The 17,270-nt window shown below is 43.1% G+C and overlaps 1 protein-coding gene across 6 annotated transcripts in view; it reads right to left on the reverse strand.

Moving 5' to 3' along the window:
* LOC106611026 (osmosensitive cation channel TMEM63C) overlaps positions 1-17,270 on the reverse strand; it is an 89,738-nt gene that overhangs the window by 20,294 nt on the left and 52,174 nt on the right. For all 6 annotated transcript variants that reach the window (XM_014210829.3, XM_014210828.3, XM_014210830.3 and 3 more), the window contains one exon: positions 761-1,018. In XM_014210829.3, coding sequence (XP_014066304.2) covers positions 761-1,018 — 258 coding nt within the window. The remainder of the gene's footprint in view (positions 1-760; positions 1,019-17,270) is intronic.

Raw genomic sequence — 17,270 nt, forward strand, 5'->3', positions numbered from 1 at the left:
CGTTGTTTGAGGAGGTTACAACCTGCTACACTTGTGAGAAACAAGTTTGTTTATTTCATAACCATGAGTTTTGTAAATGTTTTCATTGTCTTTTGTTTGGAGTAATCCATGTCAGCAATGAGCATGTGTCTGGTTTCTCTGTCCTGATAAAGTAGAGGGAGAGAGAGCACCTGAGTACACACAGAAGTAGGCCTACCTGGCCTGCTGAATGCAAAAGTAAGAAAGCGCCCATTTGGCAATGTCTGTCATAACTCACCACATCCACCACTAATAAGCTGAGCTTCTCGGTAATCTTTTCTTCACCTCACACAGTAAGTCAACAATGTCTGTTTTTTTAAAACATCCATTTCTAATGATAGTTCCTCAGTATTTGAAGTCTTTCCAACACTCCCAGCTTCGATAATCACCAAGCCTTGGTGTGAAAGAGCAAAATATCATGATCTGATGATTCCAAACAGCCAGTGGGATCGTCATTAAAAAACAACAACTGTCTGTCCCGAGCTCACTTGCTCAGGAAACACTGACAGCCCGGAATAAGCTAGTTGATATAATTTTACAAGTTCGCGAGGGACAGTTTTGGGTCGATTTGGTTGATGATTTGATACAATGTTGCACTTTACGTGAAGGATGTTTCTTTGGGGAAAATGTCTCACTGGTACCAGCGATAAGACGAGAGGTTGAGATTGCTGTAGCACTGTAGTGTGTGCGCTTGTGAGTGTGTATACATGCATGTATCTGTGCGTCTGTGTAAGCAACATACCAGCCACAGGCCAACATTGATGGCGAGGACCGTGGGCACCCCTCCAAAAGGCAGGCCCTGCAGGACACTGCTGCGGGAGTGGGAGCGGTAGCACCTCTCGGCTGCTGTGGTGTTGTCCTCTCCCAGAGAGTCCAGGAAGCCCAGCACATCCAGCTCCATATCCCTCCCATCCAGAGGGGGCACCCTCATCACAAACTCAGAATCCACCATGAGTGAGCCAAGGCCTAAGTCCCAGGGGCTGAAGTCATGCAACCATAACTGAGGAAATAGAAAAAGGAAGTGATTAATATTGAACAGTATGACATATCCCATGCCATGCTTTTTATGTCTGCACTCAATCGCTATCAAAGTATGTCACATCACTACTTCACAGGAGAGGCATTTGAACATTTTTACTTTCATCAAAATGCATTTTTGGGACAGAAATGCCTTCTGAAACATGTGAACTTTCATGTGCCTTAATAATAAACTTGTATGCCATCTGTAAATACAATTGTTAAATTACAAGCCTAGTTGGTTTAGCCATGGAAAAAGAGAGGAACCTTCTTGCTAGCTATGATTGGCTGAGATAATGGATGGGCTGGACATGCTGAGAGATGAGTTCAGATTGGTCTGCCATGTAGCACACTTCTGTCTATAACATGAGCTGCTTAGTATGTGTAGATAATCCTTGCTACCACAGCTTTTTTTGAAAGATATAACGTTAGCCATGGAGAACTCTGCTGAACAACATTGCTGCCCTGAATTTAGCAGGCGCTTTCGACAAACATCAATGGGAAGAAGTTGTGATGGACTACTTTCTGCACACAGTCAGTGTGAACCAGAGTGACTTGACGCCATGCCGGGCCAAACAAGCTGTACAGTAGCTAGCTATAAACTATCAAGAGAGTGGAATTGCAAGCATGTTATTCTTGCATTTCCAAATCAGTGAAAACTGCTAAATTATGGTTTACTATCCCTTGTCAAATATAGCATTGGTATCCGACCGTCCTTGGCATGCTACTATTTAGGACTAAGGGATGGATTCCCTATGGGCCACACTATGCCTTTTTCTGTACAGGCACAAAGAGGATCTCTCCAACGCCTTCAGGCCCAGGTGATATGGGCTTGATGGTATATCTACGCACAATACATTTCATCTGGAGGTCACAAAGGACCCAGTGAAATTCAAAACCTCCATCAATCCAACTGTTTGCTGAGATAATGTTTGCCATGTGCTTCCTTCATGTCGCCATATTACTTTGTCTTTTCCATTCACCCCAACACTGCAAAGTACAAAGGCATATTTGTAAGTCTGATTTCAGAGAATTTCCCCCCCAGTCCAATTATAATGGCTGCCATTGTCCTTAAAGTTGAGGATGAGGGAATGAATGCCATTTAAACAAGAAGTGACTCCTGTATCCCAATGCCCTCTCTAGAGTGATCTCTCTCCCCCTGGGGATATTGCAGGAAGTGTTAATATCCAATAGACTGGATTTTTAAATTTAACTAGGCAAGTCATTTAAGAACAAATTCTTATTTACAATGATGGCCTAACAAAAGGCCTCCTGCGGGGACGGAGGCTGGGATTAAAAATTTAAAAAAAATACAATATAGGACAACACTATATAAAGAGAGACCATAGACAACAACATAGCTAGGCAGCAACACAGCATGGTAGCAACAGGATTGTAGCAGCACAAAACATGGTACAAACATTATTGGGCACAGACAACGGCACAAAGGACATTAAGATAGAGACAACAATACATCACTCAAAGCAGCCACAACTGTCGGTAAGTGTCTATGATTGAGTCTTTGAATGAAGAGATTGAGATAAAACTGTCCAGTTTGAGTGTTTGTTGCAGCTCGTTCCAGTCTCTAGCTGCAGCGAACTGAAAAGACGAGCGACCCAGGGATGTGTGAGCTTTGGGGACCTTTAACAGAATGTGACTGGCAGAATGGGTGCTGTATGTGGAGGATGAGGGCTGCAGTAGATATCTCAGATAGGGGGGAGTGAGGGTTTTATAAATAAGCATCAACCAGTGGGTCTTGCGACGGGTATACAAAGATGACCAGTTTACAGAGGAGTATAGAGTGCAGTGATGTGCCCTATCAGGAGCATTGGTGGCAAATCTGATGGCCGAATGGTAAAGAACATCTAGCCGCTCGAGAGCACACTTACCTGCCGATCTCTATATATTATGTATCTGTAATCTAGCATGGGTAGGATGGTCATCTGAATCAGGGTTAGTTTGGCAGCTGCGGTGAAAGAGGATCGATTACGATAGAGGAAACCAAGTCTAGAATTAACTTTAACCTGCAGCTTTGATATGTGCTGAGAGAGGGACAGTCTAACGTCTAGCCATACTCCCAAGTACTTGTATGAGATGACTACCTCCAGCTCTAAACCCTCAGAGGTAGTACACGACACTGGTGGGGAGAGGGGCATTCTTCTTACCAAACCACATGACCTTTGTTTTGGAGGTGTTCAGAACAAGGTTAAGGGCAGCGAAAGCTTGTTGGACACTAAGAAAGCTTTGTTGTAGAGCGTTTAACACAAAATCCGGGGAGGGGCCAGCTGAGTATAAGACTGTATCATCTGCATATAAATGGATGAGAGAGCTTTCTACTGCCTGAGCTATGTTGTTGATGTAAATTGAGAAGAGCGTAGAGTCTAGGATTGAGCCTTGGGATACTCCCTTGGTGACAGGCAGTGGCTGAGACGGCAGATGTTCGGTCTTTATAAACTGCACTCAGAGAGGTAGTTAGCAAACCAGGCCAAAGACCCCTCAGAGACACCAATACTCTTTAGCCGGCCCACAAGAATGGAATGGTCTACCGTATCAAAAGCTTTGGCCAAGTCAATAAAAATAGCAGCCCAACATTTCTTACAATCAAGGGCAATGGTGACACCATTGAACACCTTTAAGGTTGAAGTGACACATCCATAAACTGAGTGGAAACCAGATCGCATAGCAGAGAGAATACTGTAGTCATCAAGAAAGCCAGTCAGTTGCTTATTGACAGGTTTTTCCAATACTTTTGATAAACTTTGCAAAATAGAAATAGGCCTATAACAGTTAGGGTCAGTTTGATCTCTCCTTTAAATAAAGGATGAACTGTGGCTGCCTTCCAAGCAATGGGAACCTCCCCAGAAAGGAGAGACAGGTTAAAAAGGTTGGAGATAGGCTTGGCGATGATAGGGGCAGAAGCTTAAAGAAGAAAGGGTCCAGATGATCCAGATGGTTTTTTGGGGTCAAGTTTCAGGAGCTTCTTTAGCACCTCGGACTCAGTGACTGCATGTAGCGGGGCAGGGGAAAAAGAGGGAGAAGCATTGGGATAGTCACATTAGAAGGGGTGGGAGATGAGGAAGTGTTGGACGGCCAAGGCTGAGTCAAATAGGAATCCTGACATAATGAAGTGGTGATTAATAAGCTCAGCCATGTGCTTCTTGTAAGTAACAACCACATCATCAACATTAAGAGACATGGGCAGCTGTGAGGAGGAGGGTTTATTCTCCAGGTCTTTAACCGTTTTCCAGAACTTCTTGGGGTTAGACCCACATAGAGAGAACAACTCCTTAAAGTAACTAACTTCGGCCTTCCGGATAGCCGGAGACCACTTTTTTATTTTACCTTTATTTAACTAGGCAAGTCAGTTAAGAACAAATTCTTATTTTCAATGAACAGTGGGTTAACTGCCTTGTTCAGGGGCAGAACGACAGATTTTTACCTTGTCATCTTGGGGATTCGATCTGGCAACCTTTCGGTTACAAGTCCAACGCTCTAACCACTAGGCTACCTGCCGCCACTTATTTCTCATTTGCCTGAACGAGCGCCAGCCAGCCTGACTATGCGTGTGCCAAGCCTTTCGCCAAATGCAATTCTTGAGGTGGAGTAACTCTGCGAGATCCCGGCCGAACCAGAGGCTGAACCTGTTTTTAATTCTCATTTTTCTTTACGGGGGCGTGTTCGTTAACAATACCACTGAAAATATTTTAAAAAGAAGGTCCAAGCGTCTTCGACAGAGGGGATCAAGTTGATTCTATACAAATTTTACAGAGGCCAGTTAAAATGTTTTAGCAAGCGTCTATGATAAATTACAGTAAAACAGGTACAGCCATCTGAAGAATCTTCCCAGTGAAAAAAACAGATAGCTTACAGCCCATTGACCGGCTCTCATCTCATCATATCTAGGCCTATTATTTAAACATACTGGTTACAGTAGATCTTAACTAGGATAGGCGTTGTGTGCTCCTGCTATTTTTCACCCCATCAACACTCATTTATGTCTGGTGAAGCACCCACTGAGTGATATTCCCTGGTCTTGTCAGCATGGTATGGCAGAGTGAAGGCAGTCCTAGTAACAGGCTTCCCTCATTCACCATGAGCTGACAGGAGGAAGACATAGGTTTATTAAAAAGCCATGGCTGGCTTATATAAAGCCATGTGAATAACAGAGTAGCAGTGGACTGGAGCGCCATGTGGAGATAACGAGCGGCCGTCAATCTTCACTGGCCCACAGAGACAGGAAGTGGACTAGTTACGTGGCTTGGCTGCTATGAACAGTTAAGTGTGAGGTAGCATGCAGATAAAGCTATGTATTAAAGAAACGCAAATCATGATCAGGAGATTAAACGTTTGACCACAGGAGCAGGTCGTTATTGTAAAAGAGAATGTGTTCTCAATGACGTACCTGGTTAAATAAAACATTCAGAAAACATTACATAGCATGCACCTCTACCAATACTTGAGGTGATGTACAGTTAATTGGTATTGTAAAAGTTAAGCATATCATGATACTATGCATCTTAGAGGCTTTTCACTGTGTACTCAACTGATCCAAGAGCAGCTTGCTGAGGTTCAAAGTTTGTCGGTATACAATGCATTCGGAAAGTATTCAGACCCCTTCCCTTTTTCCACTTTGTTACGTTACAGCCTTATTCTAAAATGGATTAAATAAAAATCCTCAATCTACACACAATACCTCATAACGACAAAGTGAAAACCATTTTTTAGAAATGTTTGAAATGTTCAATTGATTGGACATGATTTGGAAAGGCACACACCAGTCTATATAAGGTCCCACAGTTGACAGTGCATGTCAAAGCAAAAACCAAGCAATGAGGTTGAAGGAATTGTCCGTAGAGCTTTGAGACAGGATTGTGTCAAGGCACAGATCTGGGGAAGGGTACCAAACAATTTCTGTAGCATTGAAGAGCCAAGAACACAGTGCCCTCCATCATTCTTAAATGGAAGAAGTTTGGAAGCACCAAGACTCTTCATAGAGCTGGCCGCCCGGCCAAACTGAGCAATCGGGGGAGAAGTGCCTTGGTCAGGGAGGTGACCAAGAACCCAATGGTCATTCGGACGGAACTCCAGAGTTCCTCTGTGGAAATGGGAGAACCTTCCAGAAGGACACCCATCTCTGCAGCACTCCACCAATCAGGCCTTTATGGTAGAGTGGCCAGATGGAAGCCACTCCTCAGTAAAAGGCATGACAGCCCACTTGGAGTTTGCCAAAAGGCACCTAAAGGACTCAGACCATAAGAAACAAGATTCTCTGGTCTGATGAAACCAAGATTGAACTCTTTGGCCTGAATGCCAAGCATCACGTCTGGAGGAAACCTGGCACCATCCCTATTGCGAAGCATGGTGGTGGCAGCAACATGATGTGGGGATGTTTTTCAGAGGTAGGGACTGGGAGACTAGTTAGGATCGAGGGAAAGTACAGAGAGATTCTTGATGAAAACCTGCTCCAGAGCGCTAAGCACACAGCCTGACAGAGTTTGAGAGGATCTGCAGAGAATAATTGGAGAAACTCCCCAAATACAGCTGTGCCAAGCTTGTAGCGTCATACCCAAGAAGACTCAAGGCTGTAATCGCTGCCAAAGGTGCTTCAACAAAGTTCTGAGTAAAGGATCTGAAATCTGATAGCAGTTTATTTTTAATACATTTGCAAAAATGTCTAAAAAAACTGTTTTTGCTTTGTCATTATGGGTTATTGTGTGTAGATTGATGAGGGGAAAAATGAAATGTAATCCATTTTAGAATAAGGCTGTAACATAATTTTGAAAAAGTAAAGGGGTCTGAATACTTTCCGAATGCACTGTTGTCCCCTGGGCCTGGATGAGAACACAGAGGGTATGAACACATCACTCACACTGCTGTGACCTCAGTCAGGGCCTGAGCAAAGCTAACTGCAGCTACGTACACTCCCAAGCTCTCTGACCAATCAATACAAGACCATTTCTTAGAACAACAGTATTTGTATACACTTTTCACTGAGCAAATTGCCACAGGAAAGTCAATATGATCTGAGCCCTATCTGAACCTTGCTGTACTGCAAACTAATACTAGTAGGAGACACGTTGAGCAAGGTCATGTTTTAATTTTAAGGTTCCTCAAACCTTGAGTCATTTTTTGCAGCAGCAACAGTAAAAGGCAGCCAAAACTCCATCACAATGCTGTCCAACAACTGCTGTCCAACTATTAGCTTTTAGGAGATAAGAAAGAGACAGCAACTAGAGTGATAGCGAGGTTAGAGAGAGATAAGAAAGAGAAAGCTATTAGGCATGCAAAATGTCAAACATTACTGGACTCCACTTTGGTGGGATTTCACTGCATCAATGATGTCACTTCTTGTGACTCTAGGGCACCTTACAGTATGTGATGTCAGAGGACACCATGAGGGGCTCACTGTGCAGCTGGAGAGCTGGTGCAACAACAGGATATTTCATGCAGGCATCAATGGGCGAGCTGATGAACTGATAGCAGTGGCAAACAGACTGGGACAATACATTTAAGCTATAAAACCATTAGGCCTATCTTTCACACTGGGCTAATCTTGTGAAGAGATTGGTTTTCAGATCATTGTGTTTCAACTGTCTGCTGCCAGCAGCATCTGGAAATTTCCCTGAGGACAACAGGAAGTCCCCATGGATCAAATCAGACCCAACATAGCTCTCTGAGGAGATGTTTCTTTCTATTCTACCCACCTAGCACATGCAGTTCTGAGAACCATATATTTCTTAGAGCTTGGTGAAAGCATGTTTGTAATGTTATTTAATTGGTCAGAGAACCTTAGGAAAAATTGTCCATAAAAAAACACGAAAAAGTTTAACGTTCAGAGAACGTTTAAAAACATATACATTCCGTTCTCAGTATCAACAAAAAAAACGGACTATCCTCCATCTTGTTAATTGTGTTCAGGTGTGTCGGCCGAGCCCGCTAATTGGCCACACCTGATCTTAATAGGTGCTTGCTTCCTTTGAAATGGGGTCTGTTTCAATAGACTAAAATGAACAGCTTTGTAGGAGTTAAAAAAAAACATAGCATGCTAGCTCAATCCTGGTGGCGCAGTGGACTAATTACATGGATAGAGAACAGAAGCTCAGGCTCGAATCTCACTGACAATAAACGTGTTTGCATGATTAATGCCTAAGCAAATTAATTTCCATGTTTCCTGTCTCTTAATGGAGTAGAAAACCGTTAACCCAAGCTAAGCTAGCCTCTATGGGCTAGGTGGGACCCGTGGTGCACTCCATCAACAGCAGGTGCATTTCAAGAGCGGCAAATTTGAATCCAAATAAATGTCAAAATTCAAATTTTTCAAACATACAACTATTTTACACCCTTTGAAAGATAAACATCTCCTTAATCTAACCACGTTTTACGATTTCAAAAAGGTTTTACGGCGAAAGCATAAATTTAGAGTATGTTAGGACAGTACATTTACAAGAGTTGTGTGTAATGTTTTGTCAATTCAAAGACAGGGTCACCAAAACCATAAAACCAGCTAAAATGATGCACTAACCTTTTACAATCTCCATCAGATGACACTCCTAGGACATTATGTTAGACAATGCATGCATTTTTAGTTCTATCAAGTTCATATTTATATCCAAAAACAGCGTTTTACTATGGCATTGATGTTGAGGAAATCGTTTCCCTCCAATAACCGGCAGTCAAGTCAACACCACAAATAAAATAATTAAAATTAGAAAACATTGGTAAAATATTATATTGTCATTTAAAGAATTATAGATTTACATCTCTTGAACGCAATCAACTTGCCAGATTTAAAAATAACCTTACTGGGAAATCACACTTTGCAATAATCTGAGCACTGCGCCCAGAAAAATACGCGTTGCGATACAGACTAGACGTCATGTTGGGGAGATCTAAAATCGAAAATACTATGTAAATAATCCATTACCTTTGATTCTCTTCATCAGATGTCACTTCCAGGTATCACAGGTCCATAACGAATGTAGTTTTGTTCAAAAAAGATCATCATTTATGTCCAAAAATCTCCGTCTTGTTAGCACATGATCTAAGCCAGCCGGACTTCTCGTCATGAACGAGGGGAAAAAATATATTTACGTTCGTTCAAACATGTCAAACGTTGTATAGCATAAATCATTAGGGCCTTTTTTAACCAGAACATGAATAATATTCAAGGTGGACGAATGCATACTCTTTTATAACGTATTGGAACGAGGGTACCCAACATGAACTCGCGCGCCAGGTGTCTAATGGGCCATCATCGTTCCATGGCTCTTGTTCGGTCAGATCTCCCTCCAGAAGACTCAAAACACTTTGTAAAGGCTGGTGACATCTAGTGGAAGCAATAGGAAGTGCCAAAATATTCCTCAGCCCCTGTGTTTTTCAATGGGATAGGTTTAAAGGTAATACAACACATCAGGTATCCACTTCCTGTCAGAAAATGTCTCAGGGTTTTGCCTGCCAAATGAGTTCTGTTATACTCACAGACACCATTCAAACAGTTTTAGAAAATGTAGGGTGTTTTCTATCCATATGTAATAAGTATATGCATATTCTAGTTACTGGGTAGGAGTGGTAACCAGATTAAATCGGGTATGTTTTTTATCCAGCCGTGTCAATACTGCCCCCTAGCCCTAACAGGCTAGCAGTGTTATTAAAAGCATGATTGAAACATGTTATCAGAACGTTATTTAATTACCTTCAAATAAGCTATAATTTCCATTCTCAGAACGTTAATAAAATCGCCCAGGAAAACTTAGGGAACCATTGTAAAACATTCTTAGAACCTCCCAGCAACCTAAAAATTAAGGTCCCCAGAACAGGCTAAATGTTCACTTCCATTCTTGGAATGTTTTAAAAAAAGGAAACATATGGCTTCCTTCCCAGGAACAATGGCAAACCAAAAACGTACGTTCCCACAACTTCCAAGGAACCAAATGTCCCAGCTGGGTAGTGATTGAGATTGCCCTCCTCACTGTCCCAGCATGCCATAGTACCTTCCTTATCTGTTAAATGAGGGTTCACTTTCCATAAGGGTTATTAACACTTAACTACAGTACAGCCTTGCACAGTACAAAAATAAGCTTACTGCAGAGTTTAAGGAAAAGCTCTCTACCAACAAGCAATACTGCCAGATGTACAGTAATGTGATAGAGGGTTATTAAGTTACCCAACCGTGAACACTGCTGTTTGTGAAAAAACAATGATGAAATAAAACAAATGCCCCACCTATCAGTAACAAAAAGCACAAGAGACTTGCATGACAACGCATTCAATTCTATGTCCTATTACTTTACTGTAGAATGGACATCTCTATATCATAGTAGTTCTAGATAAAATGATAAGGATGGAGAGGGGAGGGTGAATATTTCATAAATGAACCATAACCAAGAAGCATTCACTAACAGCAGCAATTACATCATTTAGTGAGCAAGCGTGGACAACAAAACTAAACATCTGTGCGCAGGGAGAACTATACAATAGTGCCCTATCACACAGGGAAACAGCCAGACAATCTATTGAGAGAGATACTTCCTCTCCAACTAATAAGAGCTTAACATAAGTAGTTCAGACAGACCTGCATCCGCTCAGAGTTGTCCGTCCATAGTCACTCCTCGCTAACTATAGCATCCCTCCACCATCAGAGGGCTGAGGTGGATCCTGCTCCTGATGTGAAGTGGGACTTTTCTACTGTACAGGAACTCCACACTGCAGGGCAGGACGCTGTGGGCTACCCACTCTGCCGGGTCATGAGGCACTACAACCAGTGCCACCGTCCCAAGCAACGTGACTCAACTGAATACTGTACTCTCTCTCTCACTCACACACACACTTATGATTCCCACCTCTAAAAAAGCAGCCTGGTATAAATAAGAGGCAATCAAATTAAATCTATAAACACTAATGTTTCTCATCCTCTTAAAAGTCCTGATTCTATTGACTGCTGTGGGAATATTAGAGCCTTGAACTGCCTTTCCCCCCCATGAGTGGCAGGAAGACATTACCAGGAGCAGAGAGTCCACTGGCCAGAGCATCAAAAAGCTGCTAAAGTGGATGGGCAAAGAGATGATCATGACGACACCTCAGCTTAAGGCAAATGGGCAGAAAAGTGGATATTTTGAAAAGAGCAAATTGTAGTTCAAGCCAGTTAATCTGCTCAACGCACCAGAAAAACAGCTGAGGTAGATGTGTGTGTGTGCGCCTGACTGAGGTTTTGCTGCCCTGAAAAATACTTTATATACAAACAAACTCTGAAAAAGGTAAATCTGTAACACTAAACCTGCAATGTAAACAGTTCAATGGATCTGCCTTGGCCCATTACTCACAACCAATTCAGTAAAATAATTCTCTGAAATTACATCTGGCTAAGGTGGTTACTACACAATCCGTTATCTGCATCCCTGACCAACAGCTGTGCCATCCCAGTTAGAGTACCCCTTCAATTAGAGGGTCAAATGTAGGTCATTGTGTAACACAATCAAGCCAGCAAACAGTACATTGTGTTACATAGGCCTATTGAGGAAGGCCTAGTCCATGTTATTACTAGGCTTGGGCGATATACCATTTACCCAGGTAATTCTTATTTTTTTGGATAAACATACACAAACCAAAACCACAACAGTCCATGAACACACAGTAGCCTCCCCTTTCAATACACAGTGTACATATCAAATTCAAAACATGATTATGTCTGTTGGCAAATGTCACACTCCTCAAGATGATCAATGTAAAGTTTCCAGAGTTGATTAAAAACATAGTTTAGCCCTCCAGTTTGTTATTTGTGGTGAGTAAGATGCTTTACAATTGATATCTATAAAAACTATTTGCAGTAATTAGACCCAAGTTACAAACGTATTTGATATTGGTCACCAATATTTCCATATTTCCAAGCAGACATAATTGTGGAGCTAGATGGATGTAAATTCCTAGACAATATGATAGCACAGACATTATCCCAAAATGATGTCAGTTTGTCACAAGACCAATATAACAATTTCAAATATTTTACTGAGTTACAGTTCATAGAAGGAACAGTCAATTAAAATAAATTCATTAGGCCCTCATCTATGGATTTTACATGACTGGGAATACAGATAAGCCTCTGTTTTTCACAGATACCTTAAAAGAAAAGTAGGGGCGTGGATCAGAACCAGTCAGTATCTGGTGTGCCCACCATTTGCCTCATGCAGCGCGACATCTCCTTTGCATAGGGTTGATCAGGCTGTTAATTAATGGAATGTGGAATGTTGTCACACTCCTCTTCAATACCTGTGGATATTGGCGGGAACTGGAACACACGGTCATACACGTTGATCCAGAGCATCCCAAACATGCTCAATGGGTCACATGTCTGGTGAGTATGCAGGCCGTGGAAGAACAGTGATATTTTCAGCTTCCAGGAATTGTGTACAGATCCTTGTGACACGGGGGCCGTGCATTATCATGCTGAAACATGAGGTGATGGCAGCGAATGAATGGCACGACAATGGGCCTCAGGATTTCGTCATGGTATCTGTGTGCATTCAAATTGCCTTCGATAAAATGCAATCGTGTTCGTTGTCCGGAACCCATACTATAACCCCACCGCCATGGGCACTTTGTTCACATCAGCAAATCGCGTGCCCACACAACGCCATACACGCAGTCTGCCATCTGTCCAGTACAGTTGAAACCAGGATTAAATCGGTGAAGAGCACACTTGTCCAGCATGCCAGTGGCCATCGAAGTTGAGCATTTGCCCACTGAAGCCAGTTACAACGCAAAACTGCGGTCAGTTCAAGACCCTGGTGAGGACGATCAGAACACAAATGAGTTTCCCTGAGACAGTGACAGCTTGTGCAAAAATTATTTGGTTGTGCAAACCCACAGTTTATTCAGCTGTCCAGGTGACTGGTCTCAGACGATGCCGCCGGTGAAGAAGCCGGATGTGGAGGTCCTGGGCTGGCGGTTACACGTGGTCAGCGTTTGTGAGGCCGGTTGGACGTTCTGTCAAATTCTCAAAAACGACGTTGAATACGGCTTATGGTAATTAACAATCAATTATCTGGCAACAGCTCTGAGACATCTGTGGCATTGTCTAGTGTGAGAAAATGGCACATTTTAGAGTGGTCTTTTATTGTCCCAAGCACAAGGTGCACCTGTGTAATGATCATGTTTAAACAGCATCTTGATATACCACACCTGTCAGGTGGATGGATTATCTTGGCAAAGGAGAAATTCTCACTAACAGGGATGTACAGAAAACAAATTTGTGCACAAAATGAGAAATAAGCTTTTTGAGCATACGGAACATTTCTGGGACCTTTTCGGCTCATGAAACCAAGACTTTACATGTTGTGCTTATACACTGCTCAAAAAAATAAAGGGAACACTAAAATAACACATCCTAGATCTGAATGAAAGAAATAATCTTATTAAATACTTTTTTCTTTGCATAGTTGAATGTGCTGACAACAAAATCACACAAAAATAATTAATGGAAATCCAATGTATCAACCCATGGAGGTCTGGATTTGGAGTCACACTCAAAATGAAAGTGGAAAACCACACTACAGGCTGATCCAACTTTGATGTAATGTCCTTAAAACAAGTCAAAATGAGGCTCAGTAGTGTGTGTGGCCTCCACGTGCCTGTATGACCTCCCTACAACGCCTGGGCATGCTCCTGATGAGGTGGCGGATGGTCTCCTGAGGGATCTCCTCCCAGACCTGGACTAAAGCATCCGCCAACTCCTGGACAGTCTGTGGTGCAACGTGGCATTGGTGGATGGAGCGAGACATGATGTCCCAGATGTGCTCAATTGGATTCAGGTCTGGGTGTAACAGTGTAGGTTCCGTCCCTCTCTTCGCCCCAACCCGGGCTCGAACCAGTGACCCTTGCACACATCAACAACTGACACCCACGAAGCATCGTTACCCATCGCGCCACAAAAGCCACGGCCCTTGCAACGCAAGGGGAAACCCTACTTCAAGTCTCAGAGCGAGTGACGTCACTGATTGAAATGCTATTAGCGCGCACCACCGCTAACTAACTAGCCATTTCACATCGGTTACATGGGGAACGGGCAGGCCAGTCCATAGCATCAATGCCTTCCTCTTGCAGGAACTGCTGATACACACCAGCCACATGAGGTCTAGCATTGTCTTGCATTAGGAGGAACCCAGGGCCAACCGCACCAGCATATGGTCTCACAAGGGGTCTGAGGATCTCATCTCGGTACCTAATGGCAGTCAGGCTACCTCTGGCGAGCACATGGAGGGCTGTGTGGCCCCCCAAAGAAATGCCACCCCACACCATGACTGACCCACCGCCAAACCGGTCATGCTGGAGGATGTTGCAGGCAGCAGAACGTTCTCCACGGCGTCTCCAGACTGTCACGTCTGTCACATGTGCTCAGTGTGAACCTGCTTTCATCTGTGAAGAGCACAGGGCGCCAGTGGCGAATTTGCTAATCTTGGTGTTCTCTGGCAAATGCCAAACGTCCTGCACGGTGTTTTGCTGTAAGCACAACCCCCACCTGTGGACGTCGGGCCCTCATGCCACCCTCATGGAGTCTGTTTCTGACCGTTTGAGCAGACACATGCACATTTGTGGCCTGCTGGAGGTCATTTTGCAGGGCTCTGGCAGTGCTTCTCCTGCTCCTCCTTGCACAAAGGCGGAGGTAGCGGTCCTGCTGCTGGGTTGTTGCCCTCCTACGGCCTCCTCCACGTCTCCTGATGTACTGGCCTGTCTCCTGGTAGCGCCTCCATGCTCTGGACACTATGCTGACAGACACAGCAAACCTTCTTGCCACAGCTCGCATTGATGTGCCATCCTGGATGAGCTGCACTACCTGAGCCACTTGTGTGGGTTGTAGACTCCGTCTCATGCTACCACTAGAGTGAAAGCACCGCCAGCATTCAAAAGTGACCAAAACATCAGCCAGGAAGCATAGGAACTGAGAAGTGGTCTGTGGTCACCACCTGCAGAACCACTCCTTTATTGGGGGTGTCTTGCTAATTGCCTATAATTTCCACCTGTTGTCTATTCCATTTGCACAACAGCATGTGAAATTTATTGTCAATCAGTGTTGCTTCCTAAGTGGACAGTTTGATTTCACAGAAGTGTGGTTGACTTGGAGTTACATTGTGTTGTTTAAGTGTTCCCTTTATTTTTTTGAGCAGTGTATTTTGTTAAGTATAATAGGGTTCCTTTTTGGTTTTCGCATCTCCAACAGAGATATTACATTCATGGGTGCATTACATGCATTCTGGCAGGAGTGTAGTAATTGAATTTATATGTTGCAATAATGTATATGTTTAAGGTTGTAGTTGCAAACATTTCTCACATATCAGTGGCCAATAGTTCTCATCAATTTCTTGAGATTTGTTTCCCCATTTTTTGCTTTGTGTCGGACCCCAGTAAGACTAGCTGTCGCCATTGGCGTCGGCTAATGGGGATCCTAATCAATCAAATTTCCACTGAAATCTATTTTTCATATTTGAATTTTTTTGGGAAATTGCATTATCAGTTGTTTTTTCCCGTTTCACTTTGAATCCTGATATAGCACCATAACAGTGCATTTGGAAAGTATTCAGACCCCTTGACCTTTTCCACATTTTGTTACGTTACAGCCTTATTCTAAAATTGATTCAATTGTTCCCCCCCATCAACACACACACACACACACACAATAATGACAAAGCAAAAACAAGTTTAGACATTTTTGCAAACGTATTAAAAAATAAAAATAAAATAAAAATATTCCAGTTACATAAGTACTCAGACCCTTTACTCAGTACTTTGTTGAAGCACCTTTGGCAGTGATTACAGCCTCGAGTCTTCTTGGGTATGACGCTACAAGCTTGGCACACCTGTACTCAGTGGTGGAAAAAGTATACAATTGTCAAACTTGAGTAAAAGTAAAAGGTACCTTAATAGAAAATGACAAGTAAAAATGAAAGTCACCCAGTAAAATACTACTTGAGCATGGTCTAAGTATTTGGTTTTAAATATTCTTAAGTATCAAAAGTAAAAAAAAAAAAAGAGTAAATCACTTCAAATTCCTTACATAAATGGTGCTGCCTGGTTTAATTTTCTTGTTTTTTTAGCCAGGGGAACACTCCAACACTCAGACATCATTTACCAACGTAGTATGTGTGTTTAGTGAGTCTGCCAGATCAGAGGCAGTAGGGATGTTATCTTGATAAGTGCATGAATTGGGCCAATTTCCTGTCCTGCTAATCATTCAAAATGTAACGAGTACTTTTGGGTGTCAGGGAAAATGTATGGAGTAAAAAGTACATTATTTTCTTTAGGAAAGTAGTGAAGTAAAAGTTGTCAAAATATAAAAAGTAAAGTACAGATAAATAAAAATACTTCAAAATACTAAAGTAGTTTAAGTACTTTACACCACTGCCTGTATTTGGAGAGTTTCTCCCATTCTTCTCTGCAGACCCTCAAGTTCTGTCAGGTTGGATGGGTAGCGTCGCCGCACAGCTATTTTCAGGTCTCTCCAGAGATGTTCGATCGGGTTCAAGTCCGGGCTCTGGCTGGGCCACTTAAAGACATTGAGACTTGTCCCAAAGCCACTCCTGCGCTGTCTTGGCTGTGTGCGTAGGGTCATTGTCCTGTTGGAAGGTGAACCTACGCCCCCAGTCGGAGGTCCTGAGTGCTCTGGTGCAGGTTTTCATCAAGGATCTCGCTGTACTTTGCCCCGTTCATCTTTTCCTCAAACCTGCCTAGTCTCCCAGTCCCTGCCGCTGAAAAACATCCCCACAGCACAATGCTGCCACCACCATGCTTCATCGTAGGGATGGTGCCAGGTTTCCTACAGACATGACGCTTGGCATTCAGGCCAAAGAGTTCAATCTTGGTTTCATCAGACCAGAGAATCTTGTTTCTCATGGTCAGAGTCCTATAGGTGCCTTTTGGCAAACTCCAAGCGGCCTTTTACTGAGGGGTGGCTTCCGTCTGGCCACTCTACCACAAAGGCCTGATTGGTGGAGTGCTGCAGAGATGGGAGAACCTTCCAGAAGGACAACCATCTCCACAGAGGAACTCTGGAGCTCTGTCAGAGTGACCATCGGATTTTTGGTCACGTCACTGACCAAGGACTTTCTCCCCCAATTGCTCAAGTAGGCCAAGCTGCCAGCTCTATGAAGAGTCTCAGGGGTTGCAAACTTCTTCCATTAACAATGATGGAGGCCACTGTTCTTGGGGACTTTCAATAATGCAGAAAGGGTCTGAATACTTGTAAATAA

This window comes from Salmo salar, chromosome 09, assembly GCF_965601325.2.
Source record: "Salmo salar chromosome 09, fSalSal1, whole genome shotgun sequence".
In the NCBI taxonomy this organism is placed as follows: domain Eukaryota; kingdom Metazoa; phylum Chordata; class Actinopteri; order Salmoniformes; family Salmonidae; genus Salmo; species Salmo salar.